Here is a 21,679-nt window from a genome sequence, read left to right as displayed (position 1 = left end):
AGAGGTGGTAATCACCTATTCAGATACCAAACAGCCATTCCAGATCTGCTCTGGAGCAGAAGCAAGAGCCATGGTTGAGGTTATTTTTAGTTTTAATACATTAATTTGAAAGAGAGTATATGTCAGTAACGATAAGCTTTCCGCATCTGGGGGAAAGCCCAAGCTACAATGTTCTTCTTGTCTAGAATCCCCAAATATGAGAAGTTTTATGTTTAGTGTTTCCAATTTCTAAAAAAAATATTTTAAACTGAAAACTAGGTTTTTTCCCCATTTTGAGCACACAAAATAATGTAACACTGTCTTGTCCATGCAATTTAGTAGCTAAAAGGTGTTACTGAATGAAACCAACGCCTTTGGTAATACGGTCTCAGCTCGTTGATAGGTTTTGGCTATGGAACATTTCATAGATGTCTACATTAGCCCTGAGAATCTGCCATTCCATGTCCTCTCCATCATACGGTATCTCCTTTCTCCTCAAGTAGCACTACAGCTCACAAACATCCCTTTTACTTCTTTAATGATAATCTTTATAGATCTTTATATCTTTAATGATAATATTTTTGTGTTGTTCTCTAGGGAAGGAATGATAAATTTGAACAGGAAATGCCACCCATACTTTCTAGCCTCAGTTCTTTGGCTACTTCTTCCATTAGATAACAGTATTATGGAGAGAAAATAATTTTTCCCCCCCTAAGGATTTTGTGGTATTTACAAAAAAACATCTTTTTGCTCTCTTCTTTTTTTCCTCAATCAAGAGGTATTTTTGCTGTCATTATGCTCTTATCAAAGCAAAATTCTAGGTCAATCTTATAACAGGGAAAGCTCTATAGGTGCAAGTTGGTACTATTTTCTTGCTGACCTCAATTTTTTAATTGTTTTAGCATTATAATAGAGCAGAATAATTTTTCCTGATATTTTATTTATCAGTTCTCCTCACTTCTGATGCTCTCCCAACCAGCCTGATGGATGCTCTACAGAATCCTAAATCAATGCTCTTTCCTACTTCCCTTTCAATTTAGCTATTTTTTTAAAAAGTTTTTTCCAGTCTGTATATTGATATGGCTTTCAGTGGACACCTTCATTTCTTCTCGAAGTTTCTACATTCAGGTTTGCAGAGAAAGAAAGGCTTTTCTTTTCTAGGATTATACAGACAGTACATTCTTTGGATAATAAGAGAGAAATTCTTGCCTCTTCAGAAAACTGTGATTTTGCTCTGCCAAGCATTTAAAACTACATTCCTTTTAGAGATTTTCTCTTATAGAATACCACTAAGGATTAAAATTCAATCCAAACTGCCTAAAAAAAGACATCAGGCAAGATTCAGACTTCAAACACATACGGGCTTTACTGATCACTGTTGCAGGGGTCAGAGGAACAGGAGGGCTGCCTCTACACAAGTTGCATGGTAATTTAGTTAACTTGAGAAGCAGAACGTACATGACGAAATAAAGGAGTCTGCAACCAAGGAAGACTTCTGTTACTACTAATAGATGGAGAAGAAACAGCAGCTAAGTCTTCATAAAAATAGCATTTCTACAGATGAAATTTCAGTTTTGGAGCTAAATTGAGAAAGAGAGTTTGTGGACTTATTTCAGGCAGTTTCTGCAGCATCCAAAACCTCATGACTAGATCAGTATATTTTCTCTTTTATTTCAAAAAGGAGAAAAAAGTCTAAACACCACACAAGTTCCAGGAAGATTAAAAAAAGCTATTCTAATAAAAACTGCCCCTACCAATAAGACTAACACATCCCACTTTTAGATTGTGCATGCACACATGTGCTTCTGAGCCAGGAAAAAAGGTATCATACAGAATTTAGGTTCACTATGAAAGTTTGCCCAAATGTGACAAGTGAATACTTCTTGGAAAAAGGGGAAGGAAAACAGTGTCTTGATCTCACCAAGTTTATTGTCCCAAACACTGGAAACAATATGTGGGGGAGAGGGGATAAAAAGTGCAGAATGAAGAGCTGAGGGCCAATGAATACATAGGCTAAAGAGACTAGGAAAATAAGGCAGACAATGAAGGCTGAAAACAGATTGGAAAAGAGAACTAGGATACAGCACGTGGATTCCGAAGTTAGTATTAAAACCAGCATAACAAATAAGCAAATGAATCTGTGAACATCTAAAATTTTACTGGAACCCAATTTTACCGAAAGCAGAGGAACGGTGAGAATTCAGAAATAGCTGCAAACCCACTAAAACCACAGATGAGTCTCATTCCACAGCATTCTGGTATGCATGGCAGATGAAGGCGACAGGTTACTCAGGTTACACCTCAAATACTACAAGCTGACAGCTGTGTGACAACTGCGTGGGTATCCATATGGTGTTATATGATGAATTTTGTATTTGAGAAGTCTAGAAAATTACGTGCAAAAAAGTAAGTTTATCACAGTGTATATAAGCAAGGCGGTGTTTGAGGGGAAAAGGTAGCATGCTTTTATTAGAACTACTGGTGCACGCAAAAGAAACTGAAGCCCTTCTCCAGGTCTAAAATAGAAACAGCAATTTCCAAAGCTAAATTTAAACTGAGAACAAGTATATTCTGTATTTAAAAGAACTCAATAAATCTACAGAAAACCTCAAATATTTCCTAAGGTAGAGTCCGTCTCATTTAGCTTTAGGCAGCTAAGAGTTACATATCCAATGTGTGTTGTCAAGGCTTTCCCCACAGCTAGTAAAAGCAGGAGAGGGAGAGAAGATTCAGCCAGAAAGTTACCTATTTTAATAATTTCCAGATGGTAAAATTGCTTTTCGGATGTTGGGCTCTCTCAATTTATATAAACTAGGGAAATTGGTTATGCAAGACCTACGCACTGAAACAGAGGGTGAGATTAATTCCACCCAAATTACTGGACTTCGCAACCCTTCTGTCTATATGTTTTATTTTCTCATGCATGCACAAACTTATGTGCATGCACATGTTTTTAAGGTACACTTCAGAAATGGTGATCAACACTAGTAACTTCAGAGATATTACCTTCTCTGTATCAGTATTCTTTGAGTTCCATTGCTACATTAATATCACAGTCCATTGGATTGTTTGTAATACACATGCTAGAAACACAAATAAAGTATTCCCAACTGTGCTACTGAAGTAAGAACATCTCTATTGCCAGCATAACTGTGCAGCGTCAATTCTCACATCCCACAAAACAATCTGGCATAGCTAGCAGCAAGACCAGAATTTCTGAAGCTCATCCTTCTTCTTTAACCTGCACATTAGAGAATAAAGTACATGTTCTCTGGTGAGTCTCTTCAGGAAGCTATAAATATCTCTGCTACGACCTTTGCATTTCCTGTTCCTGGTATAATTGAAGGTACTACCTGAGATCAAGAAAGCTTTAAATAACTCGCAAAGAAGGCCCTATTAGAAGTAGCTCCTTTCCTTATGTTAAGCTTCCAGGAAAACATTTCAGATGAGATCATTGAGTACGAGCACAAAGATTAACATGAGAGGTTATCATAAGAAAAATGTGGATTTAGATTGTATGTTATGTATGGAGCTCCTAGAGCTATATTTCTCTCAGTTCCAAGGCACATTTAAACGAAAGGGAAAGAAAAAGTAACAGTTGGAAAAGCTTTAGGATTCTTTATGGAGTAAAGGTTTCAAATCTTTTACTTTGCAAAATTTCTCATTAGTATTTAATAACAGTACTGTTACTTCAGATTTGATTAGGGGTATACAAAACATTTATGATCACTGCAAAAATCCAAAAGGTAAAACTGTACAAGTAAGCTTTGAGCTTCATTGCAGCACTTGGTCTAAACTAGACGGAGATATGAAAAACAAAGCTTCTTCAGAGGAAGGTTGCCTTCTGTCCTTTGCAAACTGATGTAGTAGCAAGCCTTCTGCTGGTACAGAGCATAAACAATAGCTCTAACAGGAGTTTGTTGACTAGCGTTTGTGTTTGAATGTACTAAATCTGACTTGGTTTCATTATAACATGATTCTGAATTTTTTTTTTTTTAAAATAACATTACAATATAAGATTATATAGCCTGGGTGTGACGAGTAATATAAAAGAATGTGAACAAGTGAATCATTAATTACTCTAAATCCAGTTAAAATCCTCAGTGAAAAAAGATAAATTAGTCTCCTCACACAGGTTTCATTCAAGTAGTACAATGTGAATAGTCAACTATTGCCACCTCTTCAAAAAAGAAAAAGGTGGCCTTGCAGAATGTTAATTGTTAACCTACCCTAACCTAAAAATCAAGAGGAAAAAACCCAAACAAATCCATGGACAAAAGATCCCTGGACCTAATTATTCTTTTAGTCTTTCCACAGATTTTTTTTCCTTGCAAGAATAAACTATGCCCTCATAATTTGATTCCTAGCCAGATATTTTCAGAAAAGGCATGTTCTCCCATTGAAAAATTCTGGGATTTATTTTTTACTGTAGAAATAGAGCTATCAAAATTAAATAGACCCTTCATTTTCACCTTTTTTTTTTTAATAGCTCAGAAGTGGTAAAAGATTGCCTTCCTTCAAGCAAACATGTTTAGGGAAAAAGCACAAGATGTTTTAGCAATGAGGATAATTTTTCAGAAAGTTCATCTCATAGATCATGTTTCAGGAAGAGATGAGTGAAAGCTGAGAAAATACAATCATAAGACTTCAGTTGTGAAGTTTTTTATTCAGATTTTGGTTGAAGACTTGTACACTCCTGCTGAATACTTTGATAAAAAAGAATCATTGCCATTTCTATTTCATACTGAGGCACAAGTGTTCAGTTCTCCTCATATTCATAAAAATAAAAAGGACTAGCTAGTACATATAAAAATCTGCTAAGAGGCAACAGAAGGAATGGGCTAGTATCAGTTTCTAAAACTGACCAGAAGAGACCACTTGCTGTAACTTACTAAACAAACATACATGTGTATACACTTGTGCATGGCCCTGTACATGCATGCATGTGAAACTGAAAGGATGTTGGTCAAGCAACAGAAGCTACTCTTCAGCAATTTAAATTAAAAACCGTCAATTTCATTGAGAACCATAGTGAATAGAAAGTGAGAAATACTATAGACAGTAGACAGGCTGATCTCCCTTGATTTGCTTTTCTGATACTGCTGTCACCTGAAATATATGGTTTGCAGTCTCTATTTTATGCGATCTGGGGAACCTGGATGAAGGGGGCACCACATCCCAGAATTTCTAAATAGAAATACCATCCCCTCCCCCCGCCCCCTTTTTTTTTTAAACCTGCTAGAGTCCGTAGGATAGATGTTGTTTGGCCTCTCTTAAGCCTTCCTAAAGGTTACTAACGAAGTTCCTACTGATTCTTTTTTCCTCCCCAAATAGTTTCGATTCCTTAGCACTACAGCAACATTTATAGCAGTGGAAGCATGAAAGACTTACAAAATTAGAGCAGGTTCAAAACTCAAGCTGCAATTCCACCACATACTATCTTGTATACATTTCTTAACACCATTCTTCACTAGCTGATGCTCTGAGTGGGAAAAAAAAAAGGTACGTACCACTCAGATAAATTTTTCACACAAACAGTCACAGGAAATTTGATCCTATAGAAGCAGCAGCTAGTCAGCTTTACTCTGCAGATGGCATTGCCTGTAACATATTTCTGTGCATAAACATGGCATTACTCCATCTCTGTTGGAAATGTTAATTGATTTCAAGAAGATAGCTTGCCTCCTGGTCAAGATGTGTACTGTCACAAGAAGAGGTAGGTGTAACCAGCCAACCAAGTTTTTCTGGTCCTATAGAATTCCATCTTTCCACACCTCAGTGCATGACTACACTTATAAATGTCATCTACCTCTGTTATACCTGAAAAACCTCACAATTTTAGAAAAGTCTCTCTACAGCCAAAAGGAAAATTGATAATGATGGTAACCTTGTTCAGTCAAGGTTAAGTCTAAGAAAATCGCTTTGCAATTAATTTTCAGCACACTGGAATCTGTGGTAATGTTCTGTTATTAGAACTGTATGTAAAAATATGCTTCCTAACACACATTTGTGAAAGAGTTCTTCTCAATATTATGAAGACTGTTTGTGGACTGAAAGTTTAGGAGATATAGCAGCACCCAAACTAAGCCTTCTCTCTAAAAGCATTTTATCATCAACCGATACTTAGTTGTTCAATAAGGCAGCACAATTCTATACTAAGAACCGAAAACATAACAACAACAAACTTTTCAGAGAACGTATGCATTTGTGTACCTTGTTTCTGCTGCATAAGTATGTAACAAATCAGGGGAATATGAATAGAATATTGGGGGAGGCATTGAGAGAGTACACACACACACAAGCATGCAGAGGCATGAGAAGAAACTGCACAATAAGGTTTTGAGAATAATTTTTATTGATAACAGAGAAAACTGTTCCCAGTATGGTGCTCCAATAGTAAAATTGAGGAAAACATTACGCTAAGCCCGGAAGGTTGCAGCACAGCTGACTCGCAATCAGACCCTGCATCCTAACAACAGGAGGACAGCAACAAGGTTGCAGCTTATAACATATATCAGCCTTTCTCCTGTTAGCCCATCAGGGAAACAGATTACAGACATACATTTCAAACACAAATTCCAAACAAGCGAAAACAGGTAACAGACTCATAGAAGTTGAAGTAAAAAAGACTGAGGCTAAGGACCATCCCATAACAATGGACAACTTCTGAAGATAAAATATATACAAAAGATGTAAGAACTGGTTTGTCATCACCACCAAGCGGAACTTCAGAGGTGTAGCGGGGACTTGACAGCTACTTACCCTTGTCTTCCATCCTGCACATTGGAGATACTGCCCAAATCCGATACTGCCCCTGTGGGCACACACACATCTTTATACTTCTGAAAGTGTTTGAGTATGAGGGTGCAAGTGAATGAAGTAATGAAAGAATGGGTGTCAGTGAGTACAATCATTCCACTTCAAGATCCTGCAATCTTTCTATGCTGCGTTACTCTAACAGAAATTAGTATTCGCAAGGAGGAAGAAATACAAGATGCTTTATCAAATTTAAGGCACAAGCAACTATAAACCGGAGAGCAATGTTGGTATCTGTTTCCAACAAAGAGTTACTTGTGCTGCTCAGAAACAAATCCTCACTTTTCTATTTTCATTTTTCCAGATGTGTAGCATTACATAAAGTGAGTGACTTTTCATAACAGGCAAAGTTAAGCCATTATGTTGTAAGATGTTAGGATTTAAAAGGGACTTGCATGAAGATTGGTCTAATTTAGCAATCTAAGCTAAAATAATTCAGGGATAATATAATAAAAATGCAAATACTTTATAAATCCAGAGTGTTTTCCTATTAAACTAGAAGAAACTTACATACCCTTTAGAACAGGAGAAGCTAGCATGCAATCGGACTACTCTATCAAAAGCAAGCAGCAAACTCATTGAGCTTTATTGTCCAGGTGAAGCTAAATACAACAAAACAGAAGTATGTGTTCCGGAGAGTTTCAGAAATGTAATATATGTATAAGGGATAGATAGCATAAAGAATGCTTCCAGTTATGTGCAAACCTGTAACAATTGCTATCAGTTGAAGAAAACCAAGCACTACGCAGTCTTAACAAAACGGCCTCTGTTCCAGAGCTCAGTCTGGCCTCCCACTGTATCCAAAATTTCTTCATCACCATACTCTGATGCCAGGCTTGTCTAGTCCCTCAGGCTTTTAGCTGAGATCAAACACCATGTACAGTAAGTGCAATTATTAAGTTCTTTGCATGAAATTTTACACATTTGTACACATTTCAAACAGCTGTAATGTTATAAATAGAAACTACTTTCCTTTTTTGCCCCCATTTATTGTTATCCAGGCTTTGAATGAAGAGTAAATACTGCTATACTTGAAAAGAAGTTACATGTTGCAGGAATTTTTATTCAGAAAGAATAGAAAGTTGTCTATATTTTTAAGAGGGCATTCCACCAATTAGGAGTTACACAGAACTGAGCAATCACAGAAAATTAAATTACTTTAACCAGGACATTCAGAAGGACAACATACTACTTTAAAACCCACTGTAATCCTTACTGATGAAAAATTACGTTTGCCTAGAAGAGCCTATAGCTTTCAGATAAAGTGAAATGCTGGGAAAGTTTTCACTATTGTTGTCAATGTTTTACCTACACTGTCAAATGTTCCTTTTCCAGGACTCCTGGCTTAAAAAAAGGCTTTAAATTCACAAAAACAATTAGTGTATTCAAGACACTTTAGTATAGTGACATTTTAGATCAACTTGACTTCTACAAATAATTCTGAAAGACAGCTAGATGATCCAGATACATTTTTACCATGGTACATTTAATAATCTACATTAGTGATCTTCTCAAACGCTGAAATGTGCTCTATTTTACTGGCCTTTATTTAAATACATGAAGCGTCCAGAGATCAGCGATTAACCTAGTGCTCTTAGAGCTCCTCGCATATCCTACAAAAGTTTAAGTAGTCCACAAGAATCCCTTGCAGGAAAACAATTAGCCTAAAATTTAGAAACACAATTTTCTTTGTGTCAATTATGCTACACAGTAATTTGCAATTTGATGACAAGACTAGACTGTAATCCAATATTCAAGCAAGTTCATACTACTACAGATGTAGTCCTATAATTAGCCATATGTTGTTACTTCACCCATATATTAATTTGCATTAACTCTAAATTCCCTAGCCTGCACCACTACTTTCCTAATGATCCAAAACCCTACATCAGGTCTCAAATCCTCATCGATTTCAATTTCTTCTGCTGCTGCTTCTAAGAAATACTGTAGTCAGGTTCTTAAACTTTAATTTTCAGCATAACATTTTCAACTTTTTCAAGAAATGATAATTTGTATGGATAGTCTTGCTTTGTGTGCTCACCACATCTACACTTAAAAGTAAGATTTCATTTACAAGTGCATTATAATGAGATACAGCACTACAAGCTGTTTACAATTAAGAGCCATTAGAGCAGCCACAGAACACACTGCTGCAGGTCTGAATATGATTCCTGTATTATTACAAGTGTGATGATATATAATCTGTTTGCAGATGGGACTATGCAGCAACTACTAAGGAGCATGTTTATATACTGGCAATATTCCAAGGAAATGTGTTGTTTGCAGCATAAGCAGTAACCTTTCACTTAGTCAAACCCAGTACCCATAGCAGAAATTCACGCAACATATTATGTAAAACACTATCAGAAAGACAGTTTCTTTAAGAAACAAAAAGTGCAACAGATGTCTGGTTAATCTAGAGCCATTAGTGCGACAAAGTGAAAGAAGCTGTGTGACTAAAAGAAATACTGATCTGAGACACCGTGACTGTAACAAATTACTTATCTGTGACTTAATTTAAATTGAGAACCACCAGTAATACATTTCACATATCCTTCCCAGGTAAGATGAACCACTTATTTTTAACTCGGATTTCTATGCCTCCTTCAGTTACCTGCATTACTAGAGTATAAGGGGGATCACCTGTTTCTGTCCCTCCCCCCTCTTACTTTGAAGGTCTTCCGCAGCATCAGGTCTCTCTGCATCCCAGCTTTGTACTGCATGAAATTCTGTTACCCAGTGTTATAATGGCCAAGCCAACTTAAGCCGTCCTAATTTGTGGCACCGAAAGTGACACCCTCACACTGTACTGCTTTAAATTCAACACACCTGAAAAAAATATAATCTTAGTATCGCCTTCCACAGCAAGTTAATTTCTCCCCTCTGAAAGCACACTCTCATCTTTCCCCTGCACCTTCCATTTCCAGATTAGCCTTTGGGGACAAAGGAGGGAGGGAATGCCAATTTTGAACACTGAATACCGCCCACATCTTAGCAGGGTTCATAATATGACAAGTACAAAGAAGGAGGTAAGGGAATGGAGTATCCTACAAGGGACCTTTCATAGAGCAGTCTGGATTGTCATAAAAGACTCAAAGGGAAACAACACAACTGCAGACATCAAAGCAGCACCATTCCATTGATATGGCTACAGACAGACTGACCAGTGTGAATAATGAAATCCATTAAATTTAATGCATTTATTTTCATGTCTGCTTTGTACAACCTGGACAGGTCCTCTTAAAGAAATCACTGTATATGACTGAAAAAGATAGCAAGGGGTCATATAAAAACAAACTAAAAAAAATTTTAAATAGAGCACACCTTAGCAATCTATAGCAGAAGTAACAGACAGAAGACAACATAATGCAACAAAAGCAATCAGGACACCTGGGACTGCCTTACCTTATCCTCTCATCCTATATAGCCTTAAAAGCGTGAAAAACAAATGTTTATTTCAATTAATCCCAGGTCTCAGGCTTCTAGGAAACTGGGACAACATTAAACAGAGATCTAATTGTTTTTCTCATGGGAGTGGGTAAGTCATTTTAGAGTTGGATAGCCTCATCAAAATTAGTGCTTTAATGTTTTTTATTAAGAGATACCTTACGAAACAACTCTTAAAAAAATGCAGAGAGAGAGACAGACACTTAGGAATAAGGCTTTGAGGAAAAGAAATAAAAAGCAGCAATCTTGTGGTATGGAGAATATCATAGCCCACCTTGGGGGTGGGAGGGGAGGAGAGACTGAATAGTCAGCTGTCTTCTCAACCTGTGGGGTCTCAGCAACTTAGTTTCTACCCTATCTACAACTATCTGATCTTTGGAGCAATAACAGTACACATATGAATCTTCCAGTTTAATATAAATCAGGACTTCATTGACATCAGTGACATTTAAAACACATTAATATAATGCCAATCTGATTGTCAGGCTAATCCCTGCTGCAGCGAACTAAGAGGACTATGGAAGAGGCTCAGATTCAGGTCTAGACAAATACCACAACGCATCAATGAAAAATGAAAGCTTTAGAAACTTTCAGTGCCACAGTAGCATCTACCGTGCATAGCAAGCAGTTATAGATGTTCATTGTATGTCATTTATATATACACGTATAGGAAAGTAATAACTGAAGTGATTTAGCGCTAATCAAGCTTGCCTCTCACTGCTGCACTCAGCGGAACACCATGGAAGCAGAGTATGGAAACCCATGAAAGAAATACTATATACCTAATATTTCAAACCAGAAATCTGTAAGGCATTCAAAAGGTTATTCATTGCCTAATGGTGAAGTTGAAACAAGTGGTTATTAAAGAGTTAATATGATTTTCAGCACTACAGCTTGCCTAATAGCTCTATTTTCCTCACATAATAGTCAAGACAGATCTCAGCTCTGACTACTGCAAACATTTACTACTGGTACACTCTATTTACTTCAGAAGCTCAATATAAGTCTCATGTTCACCGTATGTATTTTGCACAAGTTTTGGCACAAAAACACGTCAGTGAGTTGGTGAGTCAGCATTAAGTGTAATAATCCTCCATAGGTAAGCTGCCATTAATGAAAGAAAATGGTGTGCTGCGTACAAATTTGCCCTCAGCCATGATTAAAAGCAAAAATCTTGCCACAGAGCCAATACACATTTGATTAGAAGTGAAAATCAGAAATGCTACTTTTAATTACATACAAAAATCAAAGAAAAAGATCAGCAAAAAATTTGAGGATGTAACCAAATAGAGGCAGCAACAAGATAGCAATAGCAACAATGAGAGCATATGTGACATCTTAAGACATGAATCAGTAGGATTTGGCACTGTACTTTTTACCTGGTTTTAGGTGAAAGATAGTTATATGTAAATTAATGGTATCTAAAAAAATGCATAAGGACAGAATACTTTACACAGTATACAGAAATATCAGTTAATACGTTAAACAGTACACACAGGCAAGTAGAAGACTTAAAGGACAGATGGCCTTAGGCACAGGATAAGGTAATAAAAAAATACACTGATGACAATCTGTGCTAGAATATTCTGGTGATAATGACTTTCCAGTAGCACTGTATCAATTAGAGACTGTGAATACTGCAGGGAGTATCACAACATGCCTGCCGTGTTCTTAATCTGTTGTTTACCTCTAACAAAGTCACTTTTAAGGTATGGAGCTAGTTGAATCATCTGACTCAAAATGGCCATTCTTGTGCATATCAGGGTACAAGATTAGAAAAAGTCTATGCATTACTCAGCTTTCAGCTTTACTCTGAAATGATGAAACTGAGTGCTCAAAATGCTCCTAACATAATTCAAATTTTGCTGGAAGGCTCTAATTTTGAAATTCAATTGTACATGAAAAAACACAAATATTTAAAATATGCTTTGCCTGAATTGAGCTACTTGCCACATAATGCTAAATGCTATGCATTATTATCTTCTATTGCTTACCACTGCAGTCTGTTTTCCATAACATTTAACAGCAGTACATTCATATTTACCTTCAGATCAGTCATTAAAATGTTGAATAGCAATATTGTACCTAGCATCCATCTCTGTCAAAAGCAGACAAAAATACCTCTCCTTAACTCACAGTATTACAAAAAGTTTAATGAAATACAACATCAAGAACCAGGAACGTCCGAAGCAGCACAGCTAGTATTCTGGGGTTCAAATACCAGACAGTGCTAGTTTATTCTCTAGCTGAGTAGTCAAAATCTGACATCAGCTCATACTACCTCCATCATATGAAAGATTATAACGTTGAGGGGAAAAAAATGCAGACAGCAATCTGTGCTCATTTTGGGAACTCAGATTTTTTTATTTACTCATCATTTCATTTCTCAGTCATCCAAACAGGAACTACTGTCAAATCCAAAGTAAAAGAGTTGTATCCATTTCAGTACAGAAGATAATACCAGAAAAAAGTTGAAGATAAACTGCAATGAAGACTGTATTTCTCAGTCCAAGCACTTGGCTAAACACATGCTGGAGAGCTAAGGAACCTTGAAAGCCACATCTAAAGCAAGAATGTCAGAAAACACAACACACTGAAGATAAGTGCAACTTTTACAAACAAGTACACTTACATTTTAATTTTGACACTAAAGAGAAACTCATCAACATAAAAAGAAGGGTTAGCAGATTTCCAGTGAGAAGAGTAAGGCAATGTTAATAACATCAGGAAATGTATGAGTTGGAGATGGGATTCTAACAGCTACCAGGCAAATTCAGAACTCCATTTTTATGATAGCATCAGAGAGACCCCATTTTTTTATGAGTATGAAGCTCCCATTCCCTTTGTGAAAGCAGCATGACCAGGTCCCAGGTGCCTGTAGACAAAATGCAAGCGTCATGGGAAACAAACAGGAGGAACTAGGAGTCTGTAAACAGTTATAGAAATGTGTTATCTGAACTACCCGTCACCCTAGGTGATGAAATCACTCATTAGGATTACAGAAAACGTGGTGGGATAGCTTGCATGACCGGAGCACTGTCACAAACAGACTGAAGGTATTTTGAGGAGGACGAGCTAAGAAGGCAAGGATATTCTTGCAAAGGAAAGGGAGGCTTGAATGCATGGACATTTGCTTTGAAATAGGTAAGAAACTAGTCAAAAGATTTTGCATGAGGGTTAGAAGACAGAAGAACACAGGTAACATTAGGGTGGACATCTACTTCGAAGCACCTGATCAAGAGAGCAAAACAGGTAAAGGAAAGCCTTGCAACAAAGTCCAGTTTTCACAGAGGGCTTAGAGCACTCCAACATCTGCTGCAAGCATGCTCCAACAGCATGATGGAGACAATCAGGAGATTTTTGAAAGATGCAGAAGGCAACTTCTTGACACAACTGACCAATGAACCAACAGGAATGTGAAGGTTTATATTAACCTAAGAGGTAGTGACAATGTGTAGTCACTCTGACCAGAAGGCCATTGTACATCGATGAGTTAGCGACCCACACCAGAGTTCACCCGAGGCGGGCCAGCCCTCTGCACCACAAATCCCTCGGCCGCAGGAGGAACTCAGCCCACTCGTTGTAAGGAGGAGCCTGCAGGCAGCACCCACTCAGCACCCGCAATGACATCCCCTGCGTGGCCTTGCCTCTAATGTAAGAGTACAGCAAGAATTTTGCACCTGAACATCCATTCTGTCTGACAGCAGAAATGATTAATAGTTTTCTTGTAAGAAAATCCTGTAATAGCTTGAGTCATTAAAATGGGGTAACCCCTTCTTACAGGCATGGTCTGCACAGTATGCTGCACCCCGATCAGAGGCCTATTTGATGCTGTACAACTCAAGGTTCCCAGCATCTAAAGGGATGCAAGATCACCTGTACCCATTTTTACTTTATTAAAGCTAACGTTGTAAAGAAATAGCACTTTAAATGCCATTTTATAGAGTCTGAGTGCCTTTCTTACTGGGATTACAAGAGACCAGCATCTCCAGACGCAAAACACCATGATATAGTGGAATTTGTGATTCTGAATGAACGAAGAAAGAGAGACAGTAAAATTACAACCCTGGACCTTCGATAGAACAGATTTCACCTTGTTCAAGGATCTGCTTAGAGACAGCCCTAAAGGGTAAAGGGGTTTAGGAGGGCGGGTTGTTCTACAAGGACGACTTCCTCAAAGCACAGGAATGGCCCACTCTAACACGCAGATAGCTGGGAAAAGTTTCTCGAATTGGCCAGCACTGGTAAACAGGGAATTCCTGACTGAGCTCAAACACAAACAAGTAATGTGAGGAGTGCAGAGGTGGAGACCGGCTACCTGGAGGAACAGAAAATCATTGGTTTCAAAGGGAAAGCTAAGGAAACTGTGACCCTGTTAGTCAGTAGGGGATCTAGTGATAAAAGTCATGGAAAAGGCTGAGATACTCAAATGAAATCTAATGATTCTGTTACATACGCATATCCATTATGTTTTCTAATGAGTAAACTATACCTTTCTTTAAGAGCTCAGTAAATATTTCTTTCAGATATTCTGAGACATACACAAAACTTTTCAGAAGACAATGCAGGAGTATTACTGAAGGCTCAAACAAGACAAAATTAAATACTAGGCTAAGAGGAAATCGCCTGGAAGTATTAAACCTATTAAAAAGGTTATTCTTCATTATTCTTCAATGCAGGTAAGTGGCCAAATGATTCTGTAAACTAACCTTTCTTTTTCTTTGTTTTTAATAAGGAAATTCAGTGGTGTTTATCTTAAAGAAAAAGTTCTAAAAATATCTCAGTACTATAAAGAACAACCAAATCCAGACACACTTCTAAAATAAAGGACCAGAAAAAAAATCTTATTAGGCAGGAGATGTTGTACATAAGAACAACTGGCATTAAATTTCTAAATCATTAAACTGTATCCCCTCAGGCTCTAAGCACTCTGATAACAGACAGCACATAGCACGGGAAAGGAAAAGTCTAGGAGAACTCAAATTTCTACTGTGATTTTATAGAATTTGCATCACCTTCCTGCATACCTAGCTAACCTAAAAATAACCCCATAAATTTATACATACAGATACATGTATACAGGTATCTTTCCTTTTGTGTATTTTTTCAGTGTTTTTTCCTGCAAGTTTCTGCCAGCTCCCCACACCAGCAGGTCGAAAAGTGGAAAACCATCAGCTATCACACTCTGTTATTTACATAATGATCAGCTTAAGGTGTCTAGGTGTTTCATGCTCATTTCTTAAGATGCAGTCTATTCCTTATTTACTGGATAATAATGAAATCCTGCTCTGAAGAAAAAAAAAATATTTTTTTTTTCTTTACAGACTTGCATCTGCGTCCTTCTCAAACATTCAACTGAACAGTGATAAAACTGTGGTTAGATAAAGCAAACCACTATGCATGCTCTGCAGATGGGAACTAAAGCAGAAGTTAGAATCGCTGCTTTCAAAGCATTAGTACAACAGCTGTGGTTTGACTGCCTGCTAGTACAAATCCTTCTTCCTCTCCAGCCTGGCCCTATGGTGAACTCTGCCTCGTTTTAACGAATGACCCCCTGTTCCAGTGTTGTCACCTTGTCTACCTAGACACACTCTCCACTTAGTCATCCAAGGATGTATTCACCTCATTTCTACAAACTCCTCCTACTTGCAGCTACAATTTTCAATATTCCCCGCTATATACACTGTTTATTATCTCACAGTACATCAATACATTCCCTTTTCACACTGACTTTCATCTTATTTTTTTCCTCTAATCTTCTTTCTTCAGTGTGCCTCTCTCTGGACACCTATGGCTTTCCCACACCACCTTCCTATCACTTTACTGATTTTAAGTCACAATATTGTCCTATTAGCTTTGTATCTGATGTCAGAGTCCTCCCAATACTTGTGCCCAAGTCCCTGTTAGCAAAGGATAACTCTTCATGAAGCTGCAAGCCCACGTTGCAAAGTAAAGGGGGAAGTGGTTTTATTTAAAGGGCAAATATTTGACAAGTCTTAAACATAAGCAAAGATTCTTTTCCTCAGCCATGATCTCTGACAATGCTGAACTGTTCAAGTGGCTTTTCTTTTCAGAAAACATAGCCAAGATCCAGTAAATAAGCCAAGACAGCCTATTTTAATTGTTTGTGAATATGGAATATATTTCCAGTATTTTGCAAACACAAGGTACTCCAGTGTGTTTCCTTATGAAAAGTCCTCCCAGCAAAATAAAAGGAAAAAGCTTTTCAGAACATCAGATCTGCTTTATCTCAACATTATTTGTATTAGCTTCACATCAGAAAAAAACCCAGATAAACAAGTAATCTTTATGCACAAATGACAATTAGCAATAAAGTATTTGTGATAAAAACATGCTGTATAATAATGTAAACGCAGTCATTCTAGAGGAGGTACTTTTGCTTTTCTGATAATGTTCCCCTAGCAAAGAAAAAATGCATATAACAACGACAAGGTATTTGTTCCTTATTCCATTCTCTCCAATTTAAATCCATATACACACATCAATGAAATGCACTGAGGCAAAAAGCTACATATTTATTGAAGTGCTAGTGGATTATATGTTGGAAAATTGTTGCAATTAGGGGCCAGATCCTCATTTCACACAAAATTTACCCCCTCACCAATACAATGGAGATACATTGACTTACAATAGCTGAGAATTTGATCATGGCATGTAACCGCTATTTATAAAGATTAATATAAACACTTCTACAAATTCTTAGATGTAAGTGCTAGCTTTGTACAAAAAAAACAGTACATGCTGAGGGAACATGGCCAAGGATGGCCTGGTATATACCATACAGACATTACAAATACTGCAACTTTCTCTAGTTTTTATGCTGTTTCTGGACTTCTTATGTTGTGCTGAATAGACTTACTATGTAATGCACTTAAAGTTCAACTGTGCTATGCGGAGACAGATTACGTGGAAGAACTTCTTACTTTCTTCATCCATACTAAAAAAAGTATTCCCATCAGCAGCCAAACAGTAAAAAAACCCCACATATCCTTGCATTTCCAGGTAATTCTGTTAAGACTTCATGAAAGTGAATTAGATCTTTGTTTTCCTATAGAAGTAGGAAAGTTGTGTTAAAAAACAGCTCTTGAACAAGGGGAACAACTACATATACCATCCTGCAATATCTTTTTTTCTTCCTTTGTATACAAGTAACTCTTCTTAACGCACAATCGTTGTTATCATGGTTTGGTAGAAATTCCCATTTTGAGCTAATTAGTGCTTGGTTTTAGGTGTCACCTAAACCCCACCCCTTTAGTTTATAACATTCTTTAATGTCACAGGAATTAGAATCTTCTCCCCTTTTCTTCCTCTCTTCCCCTTCCCATTAGAAGGGTGCTTCTCTACAACTTCAGTTCTTTCACGTTCATTCTAGTCAATGATTAATATCAGAGCCTTAAAATTTCTGTCTATAATTTTGATCTTTTCTGTCTTAAGGTAAATGAAAATCTGGAGCAAACAGGCAGCATCTTTTCACATCTTCAAGCTCCAATTCATACTGTGCCTCCAACTCTCCTCCTTTATAGCCACTTTTCCTCTATATTTAAAAGGAATAAGCCAAGTAAAAAAATAATCAAATCCATCAAAAAAATGTAGAAACTAGTAAGTTATTCTATTTATTATGATGCCTATAATTAAACATGAACTAAACTCTTGTGGCAATTATCAAATGTTTTCTTAACAAACCTTTTATATCTAGGCAACAAGCAGGACCTGTCTGCTCTGAATCTGTGCAGTACCTTGCAAAAGAGCTCGGGACAGGTCTCTCTCGATGTATTTTACCAAGGTGTAAAAGGAAAAAGTTAAGATGACAAACAGCCAGGGGAAGAATGGGAAAAAAGACACATGTCAAAGTTTACCTTTTAGATACTTCCTCTTTTTTAGTAAAACAGATACCCCCTAAAGTCATCTGCATTTAGAGGTTGGGTGCAGCTTGTTTTAAGTAAGCGAGAATCATAAATCAGTAATCTTAAAATAGCAACATACCTTGCCTTTTCTTCAGATCTCCAAATACTGGAAACCCTACCTCTTAGTAAACCCACTTGCTAGAAGCTTTAATAAATACCGCTTTGTTTTAGAACTTCAATACAGTTGTTTAGCTTAAGCTTGAAGCTGCAGAAAAAAATGGTGCAACTATCTAAAAATCTAGATCCTCACTAGCAATTCAGGGTCCTTACACAGGCTGTAGGAAGAAGCACCTCCCTCTGCTAAAGGAAAGCCTTTCCTTTCTAGTCATCTGGTATACTGTAAGATATTCTTACGGGAGCTCAGACCTACCATTATATTATACTCTTAGAGTACTAAACTCTTTCGGATGAGGACATGACTAGACATGCAGAGCTTAAATTTCACTCAGCAACACAGGAAATCCTAGAAACTTCTTGAGTTTTGGTGAGGTTACCTTCCATAAAGGACAGAGCTGCCTAGTATAAACTGTGTTGTCACTACCCAGGTGCTCTCAAACTACTCACCCGGAGTTAGTATTCCATAACTATCCAAAAATATCCAATTTACCAAAGCCATTCTATTGAGCGTTACAGTCTCCCCCAAGCCCAACAAGGCTTCCGTTTGAAATAGGATCTTTCCAGTTTCTAATTTTTTTTCCCTTTTTTAACTTTAAGTCAGTGTAATAGTGTAAGCCACTCCAAATATATGTCCTGTGCAAAAGTCCTTCTGTGTACACACTAAAAGCCACTGCAAGAATGCAGGCCCTCTGCACATTGTTAACTTTTTCTAGAAAAAGGTATGAACTACATAAAAAAAACTTTTATATATTCTTGGATTGGTACAAATGAATCATTCTATGATTCTGAAATGTTTTGTTTCAGAGAAGTAGAAGTTATTTTGTCATATGACTACACTGCAGCTCCAAAGACAGCAAAGTAGTTCATGTCAGAGTCCCTGTGAATAAGCAGCAAGTTCAGGTACATCCAACTTACACAGTAGTTAAAATAGTGTAGACAGGTTGCCAGAGTTAATTTTTGTCTGAAACAGGGTTTTTTCCTTTCCTTTTTTACTTCTTCCTCTTCCAAATTAAAATCAACAAGTATAAAAGTCAGTGCTTTCTTACTGCAGTTTGATTGTCCAACAGCTGTAGAAATGCCACATGGATCCCACTCCCTCCCCGTCCCAAGACAGGTAAGCGCTTATACAGCAGTATTTGGCAACTAATTTGATGTTCTAATTGAGACTGTTTGAGCATAAACAGCATTCCAAAACAACTTTTTTCCTTTTTTAAAAAACTCTCTTAGTTGAGATTAATGAAAAATTAGTAATACTTCATATATTTCAGACAAATATTAAACTCCAAAAAAATGGAGGTTTGGTACTGGATGTAGCCATTTCCTCTGACAGTATTGCAGTTAAAAAACTGAACACCTGACCACAAGGAAAAGCCCACCCCAGCTGCCACATCTCATACATAGTAACATCTCAGTTCTCATCAAAAGCCATTGTTTCACCCAAATAGGAACATTTTTCTCTGACTTAAAGCAATTTACTTACCTTGTGCCTGCATTTAAGTACAACGCCATAGGCTCCTGAAACAAAGAAGAAAAGAGATAAACCATCTCAAAGCAGAAAAAAAAGCAGCAAGATGAAACAGTCTTCAGTCACTTCCTGGCTCTAGAAATAATATTGTGCCCAATATTATTATCCAGAACTTGCACATACAGGTACCATACTAAATTTCTGTGCACTGAAACAACTTTATAAAAATTGCTTGAAAGTAAATGGGTTTTAAAATGCTGAAATTATGTTTTTTAAATACACTTGCAGAGAAATTTAATAACTTGCATCTCCCCACTATCACTACAGAGAACTTAATACAGTAAACTTTAAAAAAACCAAACACCCCCTCCCCAAAACACAAAACTGTCCCATTTCTCTTCCTTTTCTTTCATCATCCAAACTTCTCCTTCCATTTGAGAATGGAATTAGAAGGAGCTCTAGAGAATAAACTGATATTTCTTAAGATTTGCATACAATCAATACTTTGCAAATGAAAACTTACTACCATCAAGAGAACTAAGTCAAATCTATATAAAATTCTAATTCATTTTTTATTAAGATACTACTTACCTTCACCTACAACCCCAAGGATCTCAAATTTATTCATCACATTACCAATGTTAGGAATCTTCATCAAGACAAACTCCTCTTACAATGAGAGCCACAAAACATGGCACAATGGGGAGCGTCCAAAGATTTTGCAAAAGGCAATTGTGAAAAGGCTCTTGGGAAAAAAAAAATTCCACCTTGATCAACCAGACTTCTCACACCCTTTCTTAATTTCTAGGCAGTCAGTAGTTTCCTGGGGAAAGAAGAGAAAAATAATGTAATTAGTACTTTGTTTTATCTCTGTAAGAGAGAGCAGTGGTATATATACATCACACCAATACTGTCTAACAATTGTAACAAACAATTAATTTACTTCTACGTTTTATGATCAAGAGAGCTTAGCAGCATATATAATGGACAGAACCTATTGAGAACATATATCTGACATAACAGCTGGCCTTGTAATCCCATAATTAGGATGTCTGTTACAATAATAACTAAAAGTTATTTTCTAAAGCACAGAAGCAAACAAAAATGTTGATAGGAACTACCTCAGTGAGCAAAAATACACCTATAATTATTTATGTTCTCAATTTGTGTATGATGACAGCTAGGTATAAAAACAAATTGTGTTTAGTCAATTTATTATTTGTCCACTGTAATGACAAAAAGGATAAGGTAGAAAGAACACTAAACAATCGAAAATAGTCTTCCGCTACTATTTTCTGTGATTGTTTAAAAAAATAAAGGAAATGATTTACTAGACTGACTAGTAATCAGATTTAGAAAATTATTTCCATTATCAGTTTATTTAATGGAAATGTAATAAACAGCAAAAAAATGTTTTCAAAGGTTTTTTTCCATGTTTCCCAAACATTGAAGTAACCTGTCAAATCAAGCAACTATACACAGGGAAAAGAACTGTTTTCTGTGTCTGTCTGTTTTAGGCTCACCACATCTCTCCTATAATCTTAGAAATCTGAAAAACTAAACACACCGTAGTTTGGTTTTGCTAATTCAGACTGCCTTTTCCCCTAACATTAAAGGCAAACATCCCAAATTCAAAAATGGGAAAAAAGCTAAAATAGCTTCACCATGAATCGGAAATGTGTCATTTCCACAGTTCGGTGCTCCAAGAACAGGACTACTTATGAGGAACAAGATGGCAGGCTAGAAGTGAATTCATTTAATTAGATTATGTGTAACGGGTGAGTGTGACCTAATGATATTGGGTTCAGGTCACACAAACGGGAAGTCTTGTTGCTATTTCACTATAAGCAAGGGGTGCTGGCCAAAAGCCCTGTGTTCACTAAGTCACACATAACAAAGGACAACTCAAGGGTGGAGGGAAATCACAATG

The 21,679-nt window shown here is 36.9% G+C and overlaps 1 protein-coding gene across 1 annotated transcript in view; it reads right to left on the bottom strand.

Annotated features, from left to right (window-relative positions):
- CDKL5 (cyclin dependent kinase like 5) overlaps positions 1-20,424 on the bottom strand; it is an 83,529-nt gene extending 63,105 nt beyond the window's left edge. The window contains exons 1-2 of the mRNA XM_059818851.1: positions 20,341-20,424; positions 19,765-19,799 (exon numbers count right to left, since the gene is read on the bottom strand). Of these exons, the coding sequence (XP_059674834.1) occupies positions 19,765-19,799; positions 20,341-20,404 (99 nt within the window). The 5' untranslated portion in view covers positions 20,405-20,424. The remainder of the gene's footprint in view (positions 1-19,764; positions 19,800-20,340) is intronic.
- Positions 20,425-21,679: the final 1,255 nt, after the last annotated feature.

This window comes from Gavia stellata, chromosome 1, assembly GCF_030936135.1.
Source record: "Gavia stellata isolate bGavSte3 chromosome 1, bGavSte3.hap2, whole genome shotgun sequence".
Taxonomy (NCBI): Eukaryota; Metazoa; Chordata; class Aves; order Gaviiformes; family Gaviidae; genus Gavia; species Gavia stellata.
Note: the sequence above shows the minus strand (reverse complement) of the source record. Positions and strands in the feature narration are given on the sequence as shown.